This window comes from Budorcas taxicolor, chromosome 5 (assembly GCF_023091745.1).
Source record: "Budorcas taxicolor isolate Tak-1 chromosome 5, Takin1.1, whole genome shotgun sequence".
Lineage (NCBI taxonomy): Eukaryota > Metazoa > Chordata > Mammalia > Artiodactyla > Bovidae > Budorcas > Budorcas taxicolor.
Window position 1 is genome coordinate 144,255,130 of NC_068914.1, and position 24,374 is coordinate 144,279,503.

Below are 24,374 nucleotides of genomic sequence, written 5' to 3' on the forward strand. Positions count from 1 at the left end.
CTGAGAAGAAGAAGAGAGTTGGGGGAATGGCTAGTCAGTGGAGCAGTCAGACACACACAGCACTTATCTGTTAAGTTTGCTGTCCTATATGGGTGCAGTTCATGGTACCCCAAAACAAGTAAAATAGTAACACCAAAAATTAATGATCACATATTACCACAACAAATAAAATAATAATGTAAAAGTCTGAAATATTGAAAGAATTACTTCAGAGACCTGAAGTGAGCAAATGCTGGTAGAAAAATGATACCAATAAACTTGTTTGACACAGGATAGCCACAATTTGTTTAAAAACACAGAACTGTAAAGCACAGTAAAGTAAAGCCCAATAAAACGAGGTATGCCTGTGTTGGGGCTTCCCTGGCGGCTCAGTGTAAAGAATCTGCCTGCCAATGTAGGAGACACGGGTTCAGTCCCTGAATCAGGAAGATCCCCTGAGGAAGGGAATGGCAACCCACGCCAGTGTTTTTGTCTGGAGAATCCCATGGACAGAGGAGCCTTGTGGGCTATAGTCCATAGAGTCTCAAAGAGTTGGACACAACTTAGCAACTAAACACAACAACAAGGCCTGTATTTTAACTGCCTGCTTTTTGTTTTTCACATGGCCATCCTCCCCAGCTCTTCAGGTGTGCATGAAGTAGAAGTAACAGTCCCTGATACCATCACTGAGTGGAAGGCAGGGGCCCTCTGCCTGTCCAGAGACACTGGACTTGGTCTCTCTCCGACCGCCTCTCTCCGAGTCTTCCAGCCCTTCTTTGTGGAGCTAACGATGCCCTACTCTGTGATCCGTGGAGAGGCCTTCACACTCAAGGCCACAGTGTTAAACTACCTTCCCAAATGCATCCGGGTAATGACCTCTCTATCTTAAATTGAACACAGGGTAACCATCCAATAAATTAAGAACTGCATTCCTGGGAATACTGACAAACTTCCTATTTATAAGATGGGCTCACCAGGAGAGAATACTGTCAGAAATATTCAGGTATTATATGACCGCAGTTTCTGAAATGTCCAAATACCAAATGACAATGTGAAATAAGGTTCTGACCTTATCATAATCCTCATGTCTTTTGTTCTCCAAGATTTCAACCTATGCATTCGTATATATTAATATTTAACTTTTCATATATGATTAATTATATTAAACTTAATTTTTACATCTCACCATAACTGTTTGTAAATCTTATATACTCTGCTGGGAGACCTGAAGGTGCGGTTGAGATCCTAAGCCAAGAGAGTGGGAAGGAGGTTCAGGAGGAAGGGGATATGTGTACAGTTAAGGCTCATTCACATTGTTGTATGGCAGAAACTAACTCAACACTGTAAAGCAATTATCCTCCAATTAAAAATAAATTTAAAAAAAAAAATCCTAAGCCAAAGGAATAGAGCTTCCACAGGCAACAAACCTACTATCATGACTTTTCTTCAACTCGGCTCCTAACCACGTGAAAGAGCAGATTACTCCCAAATACTAAGATTTAGATGTCAGATCCACCCATAAGATGCTCAGTCTTCATTTATATTATCTTCAGTGTTAGGCAACCTGAAATCTACTTAATCCCCCAATGTGCTTTATTTTAAGCCATTCCCTCTTTGGTTCCCTTTTCCTCTGGTCCATTTGTCTCTTCGTCTCACCCATGGTTTCAGGTCAGTGTGCACCTAGAAGCCTCTCCTGCATTCCTAGCTGTTCCAGAAAAGAAGGAACAAGAGACTCCCTGCATCTGTGGGAATGGCCGGCAGACTGTGTCCTGGGCGGTAACCCCAAAGTCCTTAGGTGAGAGACAGCCTTTTATAGGCAATTCTGTACCTAAAGATTGTATATATCTATGGGATCCTTATATCCAGGCAAAGAATGTGCCCCCTCTCCACCAGATGGTAGAATATTTTTCTCTCTTTCATTCTAGGAGGTCTAGAAGGATACCCTCTTTCCCTCACCTCCATCTCTACCTTGGATTCTCAGTATCATTAGCCTCTAGTCTATACTACTTCCATTTCTGCTCCTATATTTTTATAAACCAAAATAAAAAGTCACAGAGCATTAAACATGTATAAACCTTGGGGTTTGGAGTCGCTGAAGAAGACAGAGATGGCGTTCATCTCTACTGGTCCCCATTTTCTAGGGAATGTGAATTTCACAGTGAGAGCAGAAGCAGGGAACTCTCAAGAGCTGTGTGGGAGTGAGGTGCCTGTGGTCCCTGAGCATGGAAGGAAAGACACAATCATCAAGTCCCTGTTGGTTGAGGTAAGTAAGCCTGCTGTGTTTTGTTTGTTTGTTTGGTTTTTTTTTTTGATGGGTCCCAATGAGTCAAGAAAAACAGTGGTTAATCCAGTTGGAGTTTCTGCTTTTGGGTAAGAAGAACTAAATAATATACGATCATGTGATATTTCACAATATGATTCTCTCTCTCTGTCTCTCTCATCTCTACCTCTCTTGATTTAACTTTATAATTCCCCTCCATTTCCCATCTATCAATTTGTCTCCTTCATATATTGCTTCAGTTCAGTTCAGTTCAGTCGCTCAGTCGTGTCCAACTCTTTGAGACGCCATGAATTGCAGCATGCCAGGCCTCCCTGTCCATCACCAACTTCCAGAGTCCACCCAAACTCATGTGCATCAAGTAGGGACACCATCCAGCCGTCTCGTCCTCTGTCGCCCCCTTCTCCTCCTGCCCCCAATCCTTCCCAGCATCAGAGTCTTTTCCAATAAATCAACCTTTTGCATGAGGTGACCAAAGTATTGGAGTTTCAGCTTTATCATCAGTCCTTCCAAAGAAATCCCAGGACTGATCTCCTTTAGAATGAACTGATTGGATCTCCTTGCAGTCCAAGGGACTCTCAAGAGTCTTCTCCAACACCACATTTCAAAAGCATCAATTCTTCAGCACTCAGTCTTCTTCACAGTCCAACTTTCACATCCATACATGACCACTGGAAAAACCATAGCCTTAACTAGACAGACCTTTGTTGGTAAAGTAATGTCTCTGCTTTTGAATATGCTATCTAGGTTGGTCATAACTTTCCTTCCAAGGAGCAAGCGTCTTTTAATTTCATGGCTGCACTCACCATCTGCAGTGATTTTGGAGCCCCCCAAAATAAAGTCCAACACTACTTCCACTGTTTCCCCATCTGTTACCATGAAGTGATGAGTCCAGATGCCATGACCTTTGTTTTCTGAATGTTGAGCTTTAAGCCAACTTTTTCACTCTCCTCTTTCACTTTCATCAAGAAGCTTTTGCTTACACTTAATCAATTTGTTTATATAATACTCTTGAAAATCAGTTCCAATACTTTTCTTCATCAAGAAACCTGTAGTTCCCCTATGTCCTGAAAGTCTCTCATTTCTAACTTTTTTTCTTTCCACCTAAAGCCTGAAGGACTAGAGAAGGAAGAAATATTCAACTTCCTGCTTTGTCCATCAGGTAAGACTCGGCCATCATAATTAAAATGACATTGACTAGAGTATAATATTTGAAGTTCAAAGTATTTTATATATACCCTTCCTACACTTTCCCTATGAGGTAAGACCCGAAGAACCATCAACCCATTTGGTAAGTGAGGAAACTGCTTCTTAAAGAGGCCAAGTAATTTGATCAGGGGACTATCCTTATTCCATGAATTCTGAGTCTTTATTTCTTAAGCACCTGTACAACTATCAAAATGACCTTCTGACTAGTGTATGATGTGGTTATAGGTTTTAATAGAAAGTGGGTAGATTCAAAGTGAATATTGCCAAAGAGGATATTTTCTTGGATATTTAGTAATACAACATGGAAGGCATATATATAATACAATTATAATATACAATACAATACAAGTAGCTGAATTGCTGAATTCAAGCCACTGCAACACCGAGTTTTGCATAGCTAACTACATTAGAGGATGAGGCTATGGTACTTCCTGAGAAAAGGTTTCCATAGCCTGTACCATTTGTCCTGTCAATATTTGTTTGGTGTCGATTCTAACATCTTATCAGTCATTCCAAGGAGGAACTAAAGAACCTTATAGTAAAAGATATAGCTTTATCTTTGTGGAGAATTTCCTAGTCTAAATAAAAACATTTATAGAAACTTAGTACACTAAGAAATTTATCAATGCAATGTGTTCTTATCTCAAATTAATGTCTAATCAACATCATTTCTTGCCTTTCTCTTCATACTCACTTCTCTTTATTATATTTTTTGTCATGTCAAGACTTAACATATTAATATATGAAATGTATTCTTAAAAACATAATTGCCTTATTATTTAGCCTTGTTTCTACATTTAAGTGAACTTACTGCTTACTACCAAATCCATCATAGATTTTCCTCCATTTCTGAGTTTTTCATTTTGATTTCTCTCTCATGTGTCTAGGGCTAATCATCAGAGTTTTATTTAAATTAATTTTAATTACCCACATAATGCAAAAAATACTTTCTCCTTAAAAAAAAATCAAAACCTCATATTAAAGGCTATTGTCACCACCTTGAAATCTTTCCAATACTTTAATGATTATCAATGTACATTTTTAAATAATACATTGATAAATTTGTTTCTGTATGTGTGATTTACATAAATGGATAAGTTTAATCATATAACTTGCTTTCTTTTTCACTCAAGGACTTTTATCTTAGAAATCTCTCCATGTTAAATTATAGATTTAGATAATTTCGTTTAATTTCAAACTATCACAGTTCTGCTTGGTTTTATAGCAGTTCCCAAATTGATTTTTCTAACTATTTGCTGGACTAGATAGATAGATGCCTTCTTGTGTATATATGCAAGTATATCTAAGGTAGATAACAAAACATGAAATTCCTAATTAAGAACCAGTAATGTGTATTCTTAGTCTTAATAGAACTAAACAAAGTCTATTACCTAAATATGCTTCTATTTCCACCAATTTATATTTCCCTGCATTATCACCAGCATTTGTTACCATCAAAGTTTTTAAATTTTGACCAAAAATGTGGATTAAAAAAAAGCATTGTTGCTTTAATTTACATTTCTCTAGCTGAAAATTAGCATGACTTTATTTTTGCACACTTATGAATTGCTTTCATATCCTTGACCATTTTCAATATGTTGGAGTAGTTTGGATTTTTTTGGATTCAGTTGTATACATTGATTCTTTATCTACTAAGTAATTTGTAAATATTTCCTTTCATTTGGTAATTTGTCTTTTTGCTTTGCTTATGTCATGTTTTCTTACAAAATGTTTCTTGAATGTAACAGAATTTTTTGATATACAAGTAATATATAATTAATATAACTATATATTTAGCACACAATTATATATTTAACTACAGGATTAAATTTAACTACATGACTATGTAATTAATATAACTGATAGTACATACATAATTGATGTATCCTACTTAATGAGTTTGGAGGAAGTATACACTTGTGAAACTGTCACCACAATCTATACCATAAACTTATCCATCACTTGCAACAGTTTCCTCTCACTCTCTAATTATTATGTTTTTGTAATATACGATATATCCTATTAGCAAATGTTTGGATTTCACTTTCATGCATTGGAGGAGGAAATGGCAACCCACTCCAGTATTCTTGCCTGGAGAATCCCAGGGATTGGGGAGCCTGGTGGGCTGCCATCTTTGCGGTTGCACAGAGTCGAACATAACTGAAGTGACTTAGCAGCAGCAGCAAGAGGTACACAATACAGTATTATTAACTCTAGGCACTACACTTTACAATAAACCTCTTGAATTTATTCATCTTGTATAACTGATACTTTGTGCCCTTTGACAAAAGTTTCATTATTAATCTATAAAGATGGAATTCAGTATGATGATAAATACTACAATTTTTTCTTTTCTTCTTCATGTTATTCACCAATATTAAAAGGCCAGCAAGTGTATGCTTATCAGCAACTATTAATTTCTTTTCAGTGAGTCAAATACTGTTCATCTTTACCCCCTGCCCCATGTCTAGGGTTTCCATAAAAATACTGTGTTCATATCTGGTGAAATTTAATGGAAGTAAAGACTGAGCATTAAGGTAGAATTCAGGAACTTTTGAGTGACAGCTGAAACCACCACCAAGATATTCTGACCATAGTCTGGTCTTAATGAAACACGTGAGTTGTGTTCAACTCTTTGCAACCCTATGGACTACACAGTCCGTGGAATTCTCCAGGCCAGAATACTGGGGTGGGTAGCCTTTCCCTTCTCCAGGGTATCTTCCCAACCCAGGGATTGAACCCAGGTCTCCTGAATTGCAGGCAGATTCTTGACCAGCTGAGCCACAAGGGAAGCCCAAGAATACCGGAGTGGGTACCTTATCCCTTCTCCAGCGGATCTTCCCGACCCAGGAATCCAACCAGGGTCTCATGCATTGTAGGCGGATTCTTTACCAACTGAGCTATCAGGGAAGCCCAAAAAAACTAGATTTTGGGCTTCCCTTATGGGGAATTACAGAGAATCATGATATAACAGGCTCTTGTCAATGTGTAGCCTTCTTTTGGCTGCAATTCCACACACAAGGAAGCTGGGAAAGGAAAGATTCTAGAAATCTCAGAGTCCCATTCATATATGTTGAAGATATTTAAAAAACTGGAATATTAAAAGAGGGACAACTTTTCAGAAGAAGTTTAGGTTCAAGGCATAGTTCTGGCTTCTGGGTCTTGGAGCTCTTTAGGAAGATAGACAGTAGAAGTCATTTTCATCATGGTTGATTTGTTTCTTTCTCTAGGTGCCGAGGCGTCTGAATCATTACCTCTGAAGCTGCCACCAAATGTGGTGGAAGAATCTGCCCGAGCCTCCTTCTCAGTTTTGGGTGAGTCTCCAGCCCTAAGGGACTATAGGGACTAGTGAACCATATTAGACAATATCTACTATTTTTTCCATAAATATTTTCTCAAAATAACAGCTATAATTTTAACTTCTTTGTTCTCTTCTCCTTTGGACTTATTTATTGCTTTTAATCATACTTCTGTACTTAAAAGACCCACCCTTCCTAAAAATCCTCCTTTCTTTACCTTAGCTAATTATACATTTCTTCTTAATGATTCTGATACATCATAATCTATAAATTTTATTACTTCCCATCTCTCCCATTTCCTAGGAGACATATTAGGCTCTGCCATGCGAAACACCCAAAATCTCCTCCAAATGCCCTATGGTTGTGGAGAACAGAATATGGCCCTCTTTGCCCCTAACATCTATGTTCTGGATTATCTAAATGAGACACAGCAGCTGACTGCAGAGCTCAAGTCCAAGGCTATCCACTACCTCAACACTGGTGAGTGACTGAATAAGTGCATGAAAACTTTGCAGTGTTATTTTAATAACAGATTGGATTCTCCGGTAGGCTTGAGTTACTTATCCATTCTATGATATGTAAATGTATCATTCTAGGATATTTACAATAATAAGACTACTATGACGGTTAATTTCATGAGACCTATCCAGTGCCCAACCTCCGATAAAATGTTTAGGACTCAGAACCATCCAACATATTGCAACAGAATTTAGGGAATAGAACAAGATGCCAGGGCATTTTAATGATTTGTCTGGCCATGCAATGTACAATATATCATGTTGCTTATGAAACTTCCACTCCAGGTTACCAGAGACAGCTGCTCTACAAGCACTTCGATGGCTCTTACAGCACCTTTGGGGAGCATCACGGCAACAGTGAGGGCAATACTTGGTAAGGGAAAGAAAGCTTTTACAAGCTTCTATTTTTGTGTCAGCTCTCTTACATATATAATCAAAATTATATTCCCAGTAACCCTATCAGATATTATCATTAAGCCTATAGTTAGTTATACTGGATAAATATACAAGACTAGCAAGGCAACAAGCAAAAAAGCTGAGATTCAAATACACATATGTTAGACTTGTCCCCAGAATTCATCCTGTTCATAATACACCAAGGTATTCTTTCTGAAATAGCTATTTTTTTAAAAAACAGCCTCCATAACCATGACTTTTTAAATGAGATAGCCAGTGGCCATATCACATAACTTCCAAATAAACTGTGTTAACTTCAGATTATGTTTTTTTTTAGATCAGATTCACTTTGATCACTAATAAACTAATAGTGAGGAAAGAAATGAGATGGTCCCAGTGATATCAAACATTATTTTTAAATCCCTAAGGTAGGAACATCCCCAGTGGTCCAGGGGTGAAGACTGCCTTCTAACAGAGGCAGTGCAGGTTCGATCTCTGGTTGGGCAGCTAAGATCCCACAAGCCTTATAAAACAGAAGCAATATTGTAACAAACTCAATAAAGACCTTTAAAATGGCCCACATCAAAAAAAATCAAAAAAGAGATACCTCAGGCAAAACAGTGTCAGAAGGTACCACATGTAACAGCTATATACGAGAAAATGCTACCATCTACAAAAGAAAATCACTAAAGATTTAAAGCCTTAATCAAACAGACAAAAAAAAGTAACATTAGGAGTACAGCTGACCCTTGAAAAACATGCAGGTTATGGGTGCTGACCTTCAGCAGTAGAAAATTCTACACTGTCACTCTACAGTTGGCCCTCTGTAACCCAATTGTCCATCCACAGATTCAACCAACTGGGGATCATGTAGTACATATTTGTTAAAAAAAAAAACCATTGAGTAAGTGGACTCATGCATTTCAAACCATGTTGTTCAAGAGTCAACTATACTAAATCCAGCAGACTCATCAAGTAAAGGCAATGGAAGCTCTAAGTGCACAAGTATGTCTGTTAGATGACTCACATCAGTGTATGAGACGTGTCCTATGCAGGCTGCTGCTGTGAAGTGGTTATGAAACCACTGTACCAACATAGATCTGATCATCACTTCCTTTCCCCCACAGGCTCACGGCCTTTGTACTGAAGAGTTTTGCCCAGGCTCGAAGCTATATCTTCATTGATGAAGCACATATTACTGAAGCTCTCACCTGGCTGGCCCAAAAGCAGAAGAGCAATGGCTGTTTCAGGAGTTCTGGGTCTCTGCTTAACAATGCCATCAAGGTGGAGTATTCCCAGGGCTATTTTTCCTTTGTCCATTATACTGTCCACAAGAATAAGGAGAGGAAGTGATAACCTAAGGATTCCTTAAGGAAGGTATCAGATGAAAATAAAACCTGGATAGCAGCACCAGGAAGAGGGGATGGAACTTAGGGTGACTGTGATACTTTGCCCCACGGTGATGAATATGGATTAGGACAAATCCCTTGACAACAGAATACAAGGAGCTGATGAAGCGCATTCTCAGAAGTTACTGGGAGTTTTTAAATTACTGAGTCAAGTTCAGTACTGGTAATTGGTCTGTTCAAACTTTCTATTCTTCCTGGTTCAATTTCTTGGGAGATGGCACCTTCTAGGAACTTGTCCACTTCTTCTAGATTGTCCATTTTATTGACATACAGTTGCTGATAGCACTCTCTTATACTCCACTGTATGTCTGCAGTGTCGGTTGTAACTTCTTTTTTCACTTCTGATTTTATTGATTTGGGCCCGCTCCCTTTTTTTTTCATGACGAGTCCAGTGAAAGGTTTATCAATTTATCTGTATTTTCAAAGAACCAGCTTTTAGTTTCACTGATTTTTTTTTAATTTTTAGTTTCTATTTCATTTATTTCTGCTCTGATCTTTATGATTTCTTTCCTTCTACACACTTTGGGTTTTGTTTGTTCTTCTTGCTCTAGTTGCTTCAGGCATAAGATTAAATTGTTTATTTGAGATTTTTCTTGTTTCCTAAAGTAAGCTGTATCTCTATAAATGTCCTTCTTAAATCTCTCTCTGTCTCATGTTTACAGGGTGGGGTGGACGATGAAGTGACCCTCTCTGCCTACATCACCATCGCCCTTCTAGAAATGCCTCTCCCTGTCACAGTAAGTGTCCTGGCTAAAGCATTGCTCTGGATGCAGTGAAACTGCTGACATATTGTCTGAAATGTCACCTTACTCACCTTTCCCACTATGCAATGCCAATGCTTCCCAGATCATAAGAGAATTTGATCAAACCACTAAGACACATTTACACTTTCTCAGTGATGGCCCTCATCTATTTCTTCCCGAGCAAACTCACCACCAGCACCACACACACATAGAATCTAGAATTCTAAAGATATGGATTATATTCTTGCACTATGAATGTAGACTAACAAATTAAAAAATACTATTCTCTCCCTCCCTAAGAACGAGGCTAGAGGGACAAATGCTTCTGAACAACTTGACCTCTGTGCTGTGGTCTGTTTTCACCTGGGGGCCCCAACCTCCCTATTCACACAGCTCACCCCCTTCCTGTTCTCCCTCGCCAGCATCCTGTCGTCCGCAATGCCCTGTTCTGCCTGGACTCAGCCTGGAAGTCAGCCAAGGAAGGATCCCAAGGCAGCCACGTCTACACCAAGGCACTGTTGGCCTATGCCTTTGCCCTGGCAGGTAACCAGGAAAGGAGGACAGAGGTACTCACGTCACTGCATAAGGAAGCCGTGAAGAAAGGTGAGAGCACACCCAAGAACTTTCTCCCATCCCACATTCTCGGGATCAAGAATTCTACACCAAAGGTCTCCCATGACTACCTCTCAGGATCCCTTTCCCTCTCTTCTTTTAACTATATCATTATATTTACATTTTGTTTATTTTTTAATTTTTGACCACACTATGCAGTATGTGGGATCCTAGGTCCCCGACCAAGAGTTGAATCCATACCACTTGCATTGGAAGGCTCAGTCTTAACCACTGGGCCACCAAGGAAGTCCCTCTATATCATTATAGACTTGAAGTTTCTTACTCAACTTACACATCCAAAGATTAAAAGGCAGTATACTGTAATAGTAAGAAGCTTGGCCTCTGAAGACTAGTGCTTAAAAAGTATATGGCCCAGAGCAAGTGCTATACAAGTATTAGCTATTGATTAATATATCAGTTCTCAATATATGCTCCACCCTCACCCAGTGTATCATATCATTTTAAACATAAGACTGAAAGAAGGAATCCCATGAATAAATTCTTGTATTTTATGCTCATTTCACAAAACTGATGATGTTGGACAAGTCTATTCATTATCCACACAATATTTCTATGTATATAATGGTCTATGTGACAGGTAGAAGAAATCAAAATAAAATGCAAATAATAAGATATCCAATAAAACATATCCTGCTCTTCTCCCTTGACAGTGCTATTAGTTGTTTACTCTTGTAAGGCACTGAGAAATATTTCAGATATACAAAAATGCATAAAGAATAATTAGCAAATACCTTTAATACCTCCCTTTCAGATTAAGAAACAGAATATTACCAATGCTGGAAAAACCCTCAGGGTGCCACTCCTACGCTAAAAAGTAGTTGATCTAGAATTTGTCATTACAATCTCCATGGATTTATCTTTTTATTGCATGTGTAATCCTAAATAATATTCAGAATGCTTACATTTTTCATCTTTAGATAAGAACTATCATCCTTCTAAGTATTTCTACTTGATCTTTTTCTGTCTGCTTGCCATTTGTATTTTAAGTTCAACATTAGGCTGAAAGGAATCCCTTGTACATGTGTGTTAATTTTCACTGCTGCATAATACATTCAGTTCACTTCAGTCGTTCAGTCATGTCCGACTCTTTGTGAACCCATGAACTACACCACACCAGCCTCCCTGTCCATCACCAACTCCCAGAGTTCACTCAAACTCATGTCCATCGAGTTGGTGATGCCATCCAGCCATCTCATCCTCTGTCGTCCCCTTCTCCTCCAGCCCCCAATCCCTCCCAGCATCAGAGCCTTTTCCAGTGAGTCAACTCTTCACAAGAGGTGGTCAAAGTACTGGAATTTCAGCTTTGGCATCATTCCTTCCAATGAACACCCAGGACTGATCTCCTTTAGAATGGACTGGTTGAATCTCCTTGCAGTCCAAGGGACTCCCAAGAGTCTTCTCCAACACCACACTTCAAAAGCATCAATTCTTCGGCACTAAGCCTTCTTCACAGTCCAACTTTCACATCCATACATGACCACTGGAAAAACCATAGCCTTGACTAGATGGACCTTAGTCAGCAAAGTAATGTCTCTGCTTTTGAATATGCTATCTAGGTTGGTCATAACTTTTCTTCCAGGGAGTAAGTGTCTTTTAATTTCATGGCTGTAATCACCCTCTGCAGTGATTTTGGAGCCCCAACAAATAAAGTCTGATACTGTTTCCACTGTTTCCCCACCTATTTCCCATGAAGTGATAGAACCAGATGCCATGATCTTAGTTCTCTGAATGTTGAGATTTAAGCCAACTTTTGCACTCTCCCCTTTCACTTTCATCAAGAAGCTTTTTAGTTCCTCTTCACTTTCTGCCATAAGGGTGGTGTCATCTGCATATCTGACGTTATTGATATTTCTCCCAGCAATCTTGATTCCAGCTTGTGCTTCTTCCAGCCCAGCACTCCTCATGATGTACTCTGCATATAAGTTAAATAAGCAGGGTGACAATATACAGCCTTGACGTACTCCTTTTCCTATTTGGAACCAGTCTGTTGTTCCATGTCCAGTTCTAACTGTTGCTTCCTGACCTGCATATAGGTTTCTCAAGAGGCAGGTCAAGTGGTCTGGTATTCCCATCTCTTTCAGAATTTTCCACAGTTTATTGTGATCCACATTGCCGGGGCCCAGCCCCGGTGGATCCAGGGAATTCTAAGGGTGGACGGAGTCAGCGAGGAAAGACTTATTTATTTATTAATATCAGATTAGATTAGGAAGAAATAGTGTAGTAGGAAAAATTAAGTGGAGAGAAGAGGCTGATTAACTTGGGTTACATGGAAAACCAATAAAGTTCCAGACAAGGAGCTTGCACCATCTACGTTAGGCCGCCTTGGGCTCTCTCTCTTAAGTATCTTAAAAGCCGGGACAAGTAAGTAGACATAGTGAGCCTCCACGCCCCAGATGGGAATTCAGCCTGAAATCAGAGTAAAGAGGAGACACGGGGGAAACCAGTCCAGCGACTGGCTCTCCTTCTATTGTCCTTCAAGGCCTTTTATACTTTTGATTATACATAGAGATCAGTGGGTAATACAAAATTATGTAGCCTTAGCAGCCCAGACTTTCTGTATATCTTTTTGTATACAAAAGGTCTCAGGTGATTTACATTATCTTCTGGCCAAGAGGCTTGTTAACACTTTTTGGCTCTCTTCCTTAATGAATGTTAATTTCGTTTCCCCTAAGCGTTTTTCTTTAATCTGTATCCCCTTAAAGCGCTAAAGTTACATGCAGTGGGTTATAACAAAGAAGGTACTTAACTCAAAGATCTACCAGGTCTACTACTTGTTTTTCTATATACCAACTATATCTAAAAATAAAGGATATGAAAATTTGGCAGCAAGTATTGGCTCAGCAAATGAAACCTTTAATCAGTCCTATTCTAATGATTTTGACTCTTCGGAAGCCCCTACATTCCCAGGGTATTTTAAGCTTCCTGTGCCTCCTGCAGTCAGGAGGCCTCAAACAATCACAGGCGCAGCTGTGCGAGTCCTGCAGGCAGGCTAGAAAGCCATCAGAGGGGTTTTTGGATTGAAACACTGTTTCAAATGCAGAAGACTAAAGCCCTGAATTGACTTTTTCCAGAGAATGTCAGAAGAGTAGAAAAGCAGGCAGATTCTTATTTTTGGGGGGTGGATGCTCAGGAAATTCCAGGGGGAAAACCTGAGGTCTGATTAGCCCTGCCGTCAGAGCTCTGCCGCATGACCTTGTCACGAGTGGAATTCCTCATGCTGGCTCCCGGCACTACACAGTTAAAGGCTTTGGCATAGTCAATAAAGCAGAAATAGATGCTTTTCTGGAACTCTCTTGCTTTTTCCATGATCCAGCAGATGTTGGCAGTTTGATCTCTGGTTCCTCTGCCTTTTCTAAAACCAGCTTGAATATCTGGAAGTTCACAGTTCACGTATTGCTGAAGCCTGACTTGGAGAATTTTGAGCATTACTTTACTAGCATGTGAGATGAGTGCAATTGTGGGGTAGTTTGAGCATTCTTTGGCATTGCCTTTCTTTGGGATTGGAATGAAAACTGAACTTTTCCAGTCCTGTGGCCACTGCTGAGTTTTCCAAATTTGCTGGCATATTGAGTGCAACATTTTCACAGCATCATCTTTCAAGATTTGAAATAGCTCAACTGGAATTCCATCACCTCCACTAGCTTTGTTCATAGTGATGCTTTCTAAGGCCCACTTGACTTCACATTCCAAGATGTCTGGCTCTAGGTGAGTGATCACACCATCGTGATTATCTGGGTCGTGAAGATCTTTTTTGTACATTTCTTCTGTGTGTTCTTGCCACCTCTTCTTAATATCTTCTGCTTCTGTTAGGTCCAGACCATTTCTGTCCTTGATCGAGCCCATCTTTGCATGAAATGTTCCCTTGGTATCTCTAATTTTCTTGAAGAGATCTCTAGTCTTTCTCATTCTGTTGTTTTCCTCTATTTCTTTGCTTTGATCACTGAGGAAGGCTTTCTTATCTCTTCTTGCTATTCTTTGGAATTCTGCATTCAGATGCTTATATCTTTCCTATTCTCCTTTGCTTTTCACTTCTCTTCTTTTCACAGCTATTTGCAATGCCTCCCCAGACAGCCATTTTGCTTTTTTGCATTTCTTTTTCTTGGGGATGGTCTTGATCCCTGTCTGCTGTACAATGTCACAAACCTCTGTCCATAGTTCATCAGGCACTCTATCTATCAGAGCTAGTCCCTTAAATCTATTTCTCACTTCTACTGTACAATCATAAGGGATTTGATTTAGGTCATACCTGAATGGCCTAGTGGTTTTCCCTACTTTCTTCAATTTGAGTCTGAATTTGGCATTAAGGAGCTCATGATCTGAGCCACAGTCATCTCCCAGACTTGTTTTTGCTGACTGTAGAGAGCTTTTCCATCTTTGGCTGCAAAGAATATAATCAATATGATTTCGGTGTTGACCTTCTGGTGATGTCCATGTGTATAATCTTCTCTTGTGTTGTTGAAAGAGTGTTTTTGCTATGACCAGTGCATTTTCTTGGCAAAACTCATTTAGCCTTTGCCTTGCTTCATTCCGTATTCCAAGGCCAAATTTGCCTGTTACTCCAGGTGTTTCTTGACTTTCTACTTTTGCATTCCAGTCCCCTATAATGAAAAGGACATCTTTTTTGGGTGTTAGTTCTAAAAGGTCTTGTAAGTCTTCATAGAACCGTTCAACTTCAACTTCTTCAGCATTACTGGTTGGGTCATAGACTTGGATTACCGTGATGTTGAATGGTTTGCCTTGGAGATGAACAGAGATCATTCTGTCATTTTTGAGATTGTATCCAAGTACTCCATTTCGGACTCTTTTGTTGACCATGATGGCTACTCCATTTCTTCTGAGGGATTCCTGCTCACAGTAGTAGATATAATGGTCATCTGAGTTAAATTCACCCATTCCAGTCCATTTTAGTTCACTGATTCCTAGAATGTTGACGTTCACTATTGCCATCTCCTGTTCAACCACTTCCAATTTGCCTTGATTCATGGACCTGACATTCCAGGTTCCTATGCAATATTGCTCTTTACAGCATCGGACCTTGCTTCCATCACCAGTCACATCCACAACTGGTATTGTTTTTGGTTTGGCTCCATCCCTTCATTCTTTCTGGAGTTATTTCTTCACTGATCTCCAGTAACATATTGGGCACCTACCGACCTGGGGAATTCCTTTTTCAGTATCCTATCATTTTGCCTTTTCATACTGTTCATGGGGTTCTCAAGGCAAGAATACTGAAGTAGTTTGCCATTCCCTTCTCCAGTGGACCACATTCTGTCAGACCTCTCCACCATGACCCACCTATCTTGGGTGGCCCAACTGGGCATGGCTTAGTTTCATTGAGTTAGAAGAGGCTGTGGTCCATGTGATTAGATTGACTAGCATAATACATTACAATATACTAAAAAGGCGTAACTTATATAGAGTGTCTCTTCTCATGGATCTTTTCTTGTTATTTACTTCTGTTGCAAACCATGCTGCAATGAATACTCATATTCTCCTTGAGGGGGTAGGACCTGAGATTGTCTAACTTGAACTTGGAAAGCATAACTGCTGGATTCGTGAGCTCAGTACATTTTCCACTTTGCTGGATTACTGCCAAATTACTTTCCAAAGAGCTGTTTGCTTCCCACAGCAGTATAAATCAGTACCTGTTATTTCACACCCTGTCAGCCTTTGGTATTTTGAGAATTACTCTACTTTTTTTAATCTAATGAATGAAAACTCCATTATCTCATGTGATTTGTGATCCTCATAAGAAATCTCCAAAGACAGGCTTTATAGAAAATTGAGGTTAGAATAACATCAAATACAGGAAATTACTACAACCAATGAGAGAACTTGCTCAGCTATTTCTTCCACTAACACAACTGCAGCAACCATTTGGCATCTTGGCCGGCTGTAGGCTTTGGACTCCAGCAACATGACCGCCTTAGCCCAAGTTCTATGAGAAGTCAAGTTCAGCTTTTCATATAAGGAAAAGCATCTAGATAAGGTTTAACAGACTATCATTGGAATGCAACCCTCACTTCAGGTCTGGCTCCTATACTTTTACTTGAAGTTGAATATGAGTATGTGGTCACTTACATACCACATGAAAAAATCTTTTTCTCACCTCCAGGTAATTCCATCCACTGGACACGACCTCAGAAACCCAGGGCGCTCACGGAGGATGTTTACCAACCCAGGGCTCCGTCTGCAGAGGTGGAGATGACGGCCTACGTGCTCCTTGCTCACCTCACGGCCCAGCCTGCCCCGACCTTGCAGGACCTCACCCCTGCCACGAGCATCGTGAAGTGGATCTCAAAGCAGCAGAATTCCCAGGGGGGCTTCTCTTCCACCCAGGTCCGTGCTTAGCCAGAACCTTTCACTTCACCTTCAGGTAGCAAAATGTTTGAACAAGATACAAACATTCAAAAGAAGAAAAAAATGAAGATACAAATGCTTGAAATGAGGAAAAATGTTATTAGTATTGAAGGATGGTGAGAAATAAGGATAGATACATGATCAGAACCATACAGTCCAAGGCAGATATGCAAAAGATATGGTTCTGTCATCTATCTAAGGACTATAATCAATCTTAAAATGAGGATTCTACTACTGAAGTAGTGAGGGGAACAGGAAATAGGAAACCGTAGGAAACCGAAGCTCCTTTTGTGGCAGCTAACATGGATTTTGGGTTTCCCTGGTAACTCAGCTGGTAAAGAATCCTCCTGCGATGCAGGAGACCTTGGTCCTATCCCTGAGTTGGGAAGTTCCCCAGGAGAAGGGATAGGCTACCCACTGCAGTATTCTTGGGCTTTCCTGGTGGCTCAGACAGTAAAGAATCTGCCTGCAATGCGGGATACCTGGATTCAATCCCTGGGTTAGGAAGATACCCTGGAGAAGGGAAAGGCTAACCACTCCAGTATTCTTGCCTAGAGAATTCCATGGACAGAGGAGGCTGGCAGGCTACAGTCCATGGGGTCGCAAAGAGTCAGACATGACTGAGTGACTTTCACTATTCACTAACATGGACTTTTGGGTCTTTCAAGGGCTGTCATGCCTACGTGGGTCCTCTCACCTGTCTCTTCCAGGACACAGTGGTAGCTCTCCACGCCTTGTCCAGATATGGAGCAGCCACTTTCACCAGGACTAGCAAGGCTGCACAGGTGACCATCAAGTCTTCAGGGACATTTTCCACAAAATTCCAAGTGGAAAACAGCAACCGCCTGTTGCTGCAGCAGGTTTCATTGCCAGAGGTGCCTGGAGAGTACAGCATGTCAGTCACAGGAGAAGGATGTGTTTACCTCCAGGTGAGACTGTGGGGACAGAAGGTCCAGAGTCACCATGGTCACTGAAAAGTCCTAACTCAGTGAGCGATGGCACAAATGAGAGAAAGAGTTGAGGTATCTGGGAGGAGTCCTGGAGAAGGAAAAATCACAGATTTTTCTCTGTTCCACAGACATCTTTGAAATACAATATTCTCCTGAAAAAAGACGAGTTCCCATTTGCTTTGGAGGTGCAGACACTGCCTCAAACTTGTGATGGACCCAAAGCCCACACTAGCTTCCAGATCTCACTGAATGTCAGGTAAGACCTCTAACTGCATCATGTAGTTCTGGGTATAACAGCCAATCTTCTCACTAGAACTCCACGTTAAGCAGAGCAGCGTGACAGTGAATGTCTGTTCTGCATTTATTGAAAAAGCAACCTGTTCCCATATTGACACAGAATTTCTCAGTGATGGAGTTTACATTTTATATCCCCCACTGCAGAATCTCTTAGTGTCTAATCTCCTTATTTACAGCTTATTAATCCCCCTCAATAATAATTACATAAAGAACATTACCCCTTGCCTCTAACCTGAATTCCTGATTTTATTCTAATGTTATGATTCATCCTGATTTCATTCTATTGTCATGAAATCTAATATTATTCTTGCTTTATCCAGGACAAAGGTGGAGACCTCTTGAAAAGTATGAATAGAAGGGAGTAGTGACTCTTTAGTTAGAATTCCTACTGGTGATAATTAAATCTCAGATTACATATAAAATAATCAATCTGGGGGAAATACATACATATGCAGCCATTTTCAAATAACTACTAGGCTATCTGTATCTGTACACAAGAATATTATGAACAAAAAAAAAAGAATATTATGAGCAAACTCTGGCAGATAGTGAAAGACAAAAGAGCCTGGCATCCTGTAGTCTATGGGATCGCAAAGAGTCAGACCCAACTTAGTGACTGAACAACAAGAATATTATAACCTGGTTGGGGATATTATTCAGGAAAAAAAAAAACAAAGTGCATGTAACAAATAACTGGATAAATTAGCAATCTTATGCCCATCTATGCTTTTGAACTGTGGTGTTGGAGAAGACTCTTGAGAGTCCCTTGGACTGCAAGAAGATCCAACTAGTCCATCCTAAAGGAAATCAGTACTGAATAGTCATTGGAAGGACTGTTGCTGAAGCTGAAACTCCAATACTTTGGCCACCTGATGTGAAGAACTGACTCATATGAAAAGACCATGATGATGGGAAAGAGTGAAGGTGGGAGGAGAAGGGGACGACAGAGGATGAGATGGTTGGATGGCATCACCAACTCGATGGACATGAGTCTGAGTAAACTCCGGGAATTGGTGATGGACAGGAAGGCCTGGCATGGTGCAGTCCATGGGGTTGCAAAGAATCGGACATGACTGAGCGACTGAACTGAACTGCCCAACTATGCATCACTTATAGAGCTTTCTTAAAAGGCAGATTCTCAGAGGTCACACCCATGAAATTCTGATTCATCTGGTCTGGAGTAAGGCCTGGTCTCTGTGGCTTCAACAGGCTCCCCTGAAGATTCTAATGCACAGCCAGTTTTTTGAGCTACTTGATAAGAAATTTAGGAAGATTTCTGGTACCTTTCAGGACTCTTATGTGCTTACTGGACATAGAAAAAAAATATTTAATAACACAGAAAATCCTAACTTCTTTCTTCCCTGGATTTTTAGTTATATTGGAAGCCGTCCAGCCTCCAACATGGCAATTGTTGATGTGAAGATGGTATCTGGCTTCATTCCCTTGAAACCAACAGTGAAAATGGTAGGTCTACATAAGCCCAGGAGACTCTATTTTATTTAATGTTTTATATATCTCTAGACTAAGACATTAATATAAAATACTATTAAATCAACTCCTACCAAAGACATTACTTTCACCAAATGCAGAAATATAATTTAGCATGTTTGTATGGGGAGCCTGTTTCTTTTCTCATTAAACTTTGCTTTAATGGGTTTCAAAATTTTGTGATGAATTTTTTGGTCATATTTCCATTAAGATATTAATTTGAAATATTAATTTTAAGTACTAGTAACCCAAAACTGCCACCCATGAAAAACAAATGGTCTGTAAAATATTCTCCTTTTCTTCTAGTTTTATGAAGCATTGTTATCATTAACTAGTCTTTCACTACTAACTTCAGTGGTCAATTCAGACAATTTTGAGACTGTTCTTCCACCATGGATCACACTGGGGTGGCAGGTATTAGGGATCATATTAATTTAGTCTTCTGAACTTCCTGAGCATACCTGGATGCTGTATGCCAGCTCCAGCATCCTTCCTGTCCACTGCTTTAGTGACACAGCAACAGCCTGTCTCCTGTCATGAACAGCACTATGCTAGGAGCCACATCTACTAGGAAAAAAAGTATTGGCAAGCTTCTATTTTAATGGAGCTTAGAAAATAAAGCATAAGCACATGAGCTAGTGAAAAAATATGAAGAAGTTTGACATAAACTAGAACTACTGCAGAAGTACAGAGAAAACTGAGAATAAGAAAAAGTAAAGAAAAAAAAGCCTCCATAAAGGAATGGAATGTGAATTGAACCTTGAAATATAGGTAATTTCTAATTTTTTTTCCCTGTTCCTCAAATAAATCAACTTTATACATAGGTCCTGTATCATACTAATATTAAACCCTGCATCCCAATTACCTTTCCTTTTTAATTTTGCCACATTATTGTCTTTGCTTATAAAAAGCGTTTCAAAAAATTTCATCCTCAGGCTTAGTTTGGTAATAAACATTCTTTTCTCTGGTTCTCCAGAGTTTTCACCTGTTTATTAACATTTACAATGTCTTAATTTTCTTCAGCTAGAAAGATCTGACGTGAGCCGAACAGAAGTTAGCAACAATCGTGTTTTGATTTATCTGGATAAGGTGAGCGCCCTGCCAATCTAGTTGCAAAAATATACAGATAAGACATTTTTGGAGACATCATCTCCATACTAAAAATTTGAGAATTCTAACATTAGTTCCAATGAATATTCTCCTCTCCTCTATTTATATTTCATCTGGGACTATGGGAAGAAATGGCTTGTTATATATAATATTGGGATATGCATATTTCTAGGGACCCTCAAAAGCAAGAAATTCTCCACAAAAGATGCTGACTTATGTGCACAAGTTATTTTGCAAATACTGCATAATAGAAGGAAGCAACCATTGGGGTTAGTCAATTACTATATCAGCATCCTAGGTGACACCAAAGGTAAAGAATCCACCTGCCAATGCAGGAGACTTAAAAGACAAGGGTTTGATCCCCAGGTCAGGAAGATCCCCTGGAGGAGTAAATGGCAACCAACTCCAGTATTTTTGCCTGGGAAATCCCATGGACAGAGGAGCCTGGTGGGCTATAGTCCTTGGCATCGCTAAGGGTTGCACATGACTCAGCACACACACATTTCAACATCACATCAGTAAAACAAAAGGGTAATGCACTATCAATCTCAGGAAGGACTTAGGCCATAAAATATAGGATCAGTCCACCAATAAACCAATCTGACTTTATAGTTGTGCGTTGTTACATAGTTTATTTGCTCCCATATTAATGGATATTATAGCTTACAATTTTATGAAACTTAAGTCTGCAGTGACCTGCCTTTTATATTCTTTTTTTTTTAAACTTTTTATTTTGTACGGGAGTATAGCCAGTTGGGCTTCCCAGGTGGCTCAGTGGTAAAAAATAAAATAAAAAATAAAACCTACCTGCCAATGCAGAAGACATAACAGACAAGAGTTCAATCCCTGGTTCAGGAAGATACCCTTGAGGAGAGCATGGCAACCCACTCCAGTATTCTTGCCTGGAAAATCCCATGGACAGAGAAGCCTGGTGGGCTGTAGTCCATAGGGTCGCAAAGAGCCAGACACGACTGAGCGACTTAGCATGCATACATTAGCCAATTAACAATGTTGTGTCAGTTTCAGGTGAAAAGCGAAAGGACTCAGCCATATATATACACGTATTTTGAGATAATAAGTATTTCTGTATGATAGAGAAGTAAAAGTATTGAATTCTGATACTTAAAAATAAACATAGGTATTCAAACAATAAAAAGCATACATCATTCACCCCTATTAACAGAGCCATGAACTCACATTAATGGGAGTGTATGAATAGTTTTAGTTATTTAAGAAATAGTTTGGGGAAGTTTTCATCTACTTTGAGAGCTTTTAACCCAATTTAAGGGCTCTGTTAGTTGACAAAAAGTTTTTCCCCCAAATAGGTGAATACTTAAACTCACTCAAAGAGAGATGGAAGCTCCCTGGAGGATCATTTACTTCCTTTTTGCTTTATAGGTGACAAATGAGACCCTGACCTTGACCTTCACAGTTCTGCAAGACATCCCAGTAAGGGATCTGAAACCAGCCATAGTGAAAGTCTATGACTATTATGAGACAGGTGAGTGAGAAAAACGTTCACACAGAAATTAAATTCTTGATCACAGAGATTTATATTTGAAAGATGTGTTGGGCCAGTTCATTAAACTAACTGCTCTCATCAGTTCGTGTGTCTCCACCAAGTCTGATTCTCCTATCTTTGTCTTCTACACAAACATTGTAGAAATTACCTACTGTATAAATGTACTATTCCTAATACAAAGCACCTGTAGGATATCTAGTTCTCTTTTCTTCAGATAAAATCAACTTAGGACAATATGAAATTTAAATAAGTATGATATCTAAACTGCTGCCCTTCAAGAGTAACATAAAGTATTTGAAGACACAAGGCAGTAAGAACACATCAAATGAATGATGCTGGTGTTTCTAATACAATTCTTCCCACAATAAAGATTCTTTCACTAACCTGTATCCCATCAATGTTTGCTTTCCTTCTCACTTTGCCTGACTGTTTTTGTTTTTATTCAGATGAGTTTGCAGTTGCTGAGTACAGTGCTCCTTGCAGCAAAGGTAAGCAAAACTCCTTCCAGATGGAGTGAGAACCAATTTGTCTCCCCTCAAATCTCCTCCATAAAATTCTTGCTAAATATTTTTCATGGATATCATACTGCTCAAGGTGCAACTTATTGTAAAAAAAAAAAAAAAACCTTTATTGGAAAGGGGCCCCTGATAGTCAAATCTCAGATAGTTCATAGAACTGCAAGTTGAATCATTTTAAGTAATGAATCTCATTTCCACTATACTAACTGGATTTCCTCTGGCAGTATGCCACCCAGACCTTGGAAGGAATTTACACTGCTCCAGAAACCTATGTCCATCTGAACTTTCTATCCTTTCCACTATCACAGATACTGGAAATGCTTAAAGACCATGTCAATGAAAACTACTTTCCTGGAGTCCCTGTTCCACAGACTCAGATCTCCATGGAAGAAGACAGTTTTTAACATCTCTGAAGGCTTGTTGAATAAACTTTCTTTTTTTTTTTTTCTGGTCAGTCTCTATCACTGTTTCCTCATTTACTCAATAAATGTTTATTAAAATTCCATGTGATTCCCAATAGACTCCTGAGATAAAAATTCATAGAAAGGGGTATCTGTGCTGGCTCAGTGGTAAAGAATCCACCTGCCAATGCTGGAGACAAGGATTTGATCCCTGGTCAGGAAAGATACCACATCTTGAGGAGCAGCTAAGCCCATGTGCAACAACTATTGAGTCTGTGCTCTAGCGCTCAGGAGCTGCAACTACTGAGCCCCCGTGCTGCAACTACTGAAGTCTGCACACACTAGAGCCCATGCTCTGCAACAAGAGAAGCCACTGCAATGATAAGCCCACACACTGCAAGTAGAGAGTTGCCCCCACTCACCACAACTACAGAAAGCCTTTGTGCAGCAATACAGACCCAGCACAGCCAAAAATATATAAATAAAATTACTGTTTAAAAAGTCAAGAGTTAAGGGATTTCAAAAATGAGAAACATTGCAGAGATGGTAGTCTGAGTAGGCTTCATTTAAAGGTTGCAGGGAAAAGAAGAAAGTATTGTATAATATACTAGGAGCATTTAAAGTGTGTTTGGTTATGGCAGTACCCTAAGAAAAAGCCAGAGTGGATTCATGAGAGAACAAAAGGCTGCCTGGAGAAAGAAAACTTTCCACATTAAAGGGAAGTAATAAAATAGAAAGTTGACTGTCCAACATAGGGAGGCAGCATAATTAATTGGGACTTGATTTGAATTGGAAGTTATGTGTCCTGAGAACCAAATCTGCCATTGACCACTACATGTGATCAGTTAGTTAACCTTGGGTATCAGATTGAGTGAAGGATGACAGATTGAAAATACTGAAGAGTTGATTCAAAGAGAAGTGAGTTTTCCTAGAGGAAAGAATACATAGGAGTCAAAGCCTAAATAAGAGTGTTACATTGAAACATCTTTTTTTTTTTTTGGAACTTTAAGCCAGAACCAAAGGATGAATATAAACTCACGGAGATACTCATATGCATTAAATCATCCATCATATGGATGGAGGAGTAGAAGCTTCCAGAGTTTGAAGAGAAGATCCCTGGAAAGTCCTAGGAGTCCTAGTCTTCATTTGGTTGAGTCTGACAGAGCCTGGATGCTATAAACTAAAAACTGTGAAGGTCTTTGAAGTTCAAGCACCCTTAGCTCTGTCTCCAGGCTAGGCAAAATAAAAGCTAAAAGCTATCACC

The 24,374-nt window shown here is 39.5% G+C and overlaps 1 protein-coding gene across 1 annotated transcript in view; it reads left to right on the forward strand.

The window, feature by feature from the left end:
• LOC128047546 (alpha-2-macroglobulin) overlaps positions 1-23,219 on the forward strand; it is a 71,126-nt gene extending 47,907 nt beyond the window's left edge. The window contains exons 19-36 of the mRNA XM_052639777.1: positions 619-847; positions 1,648-1,774; positions 2,121-2,242; positions 3,368-3,419; positions 6,697-6,780; positions 7,069-7,245; positions 7,569-7,656; positions 8,807-8,963; positions 9,751-9,825; positions 10,254-10,434; positions 16,580-16,803; positions 17,535-17,753; positions 17,903-18,030; positions 19,445-19,535; positions 20,583-20,648; positions 22,068-22,170; positions 22,638-22,679; positions 23,018-23,219. Of these exons, the coding sequence (XP_052495737.1) occupies positions 619-847; positions 1,648-1,774; positions 2,121-2,242; positions 3,368-3,419; positions 6,697-6,780; positions 7,069-7,245; positions 7,569-7,656; positions 8,807-8,963; positions 9,751-9,825; positions 10,254-10,434; positions 16,580-16,803; positions 17,535-17,753; positions 17,903-18,030; positions 19,445-19,535; positions 20,583-20,648; positions 22,068-22,170; positions 22,638-22,679; positions 23,018-23,034 (2,182 nt within the window). The 3' untranslated portion in view covers positions 23,035-23,219. The remainder of the gene's footprint in view (positions 1-618; positions 848-1,647; positions 1,775-2,120; positions 2,243-3,367; positions 3,420-6,696; positions 6,781-7,068; positions 7,246-7,568; positions 7,657-8,806; positions 8,964-9,750; positions 9,826-10,253; positions 10,435-16,579; positions 16,804-17,534; positions 17,754-17,902; positions 18,031-19,444; positions 19,536-20,582; positions 20,649-22,067; positions 22,171-22,637; positions 22,680-23,017) is intronic.
• The last annotated feature ends 1,155 nt before the right edge of the window (positions 23,220-24,374 follow it).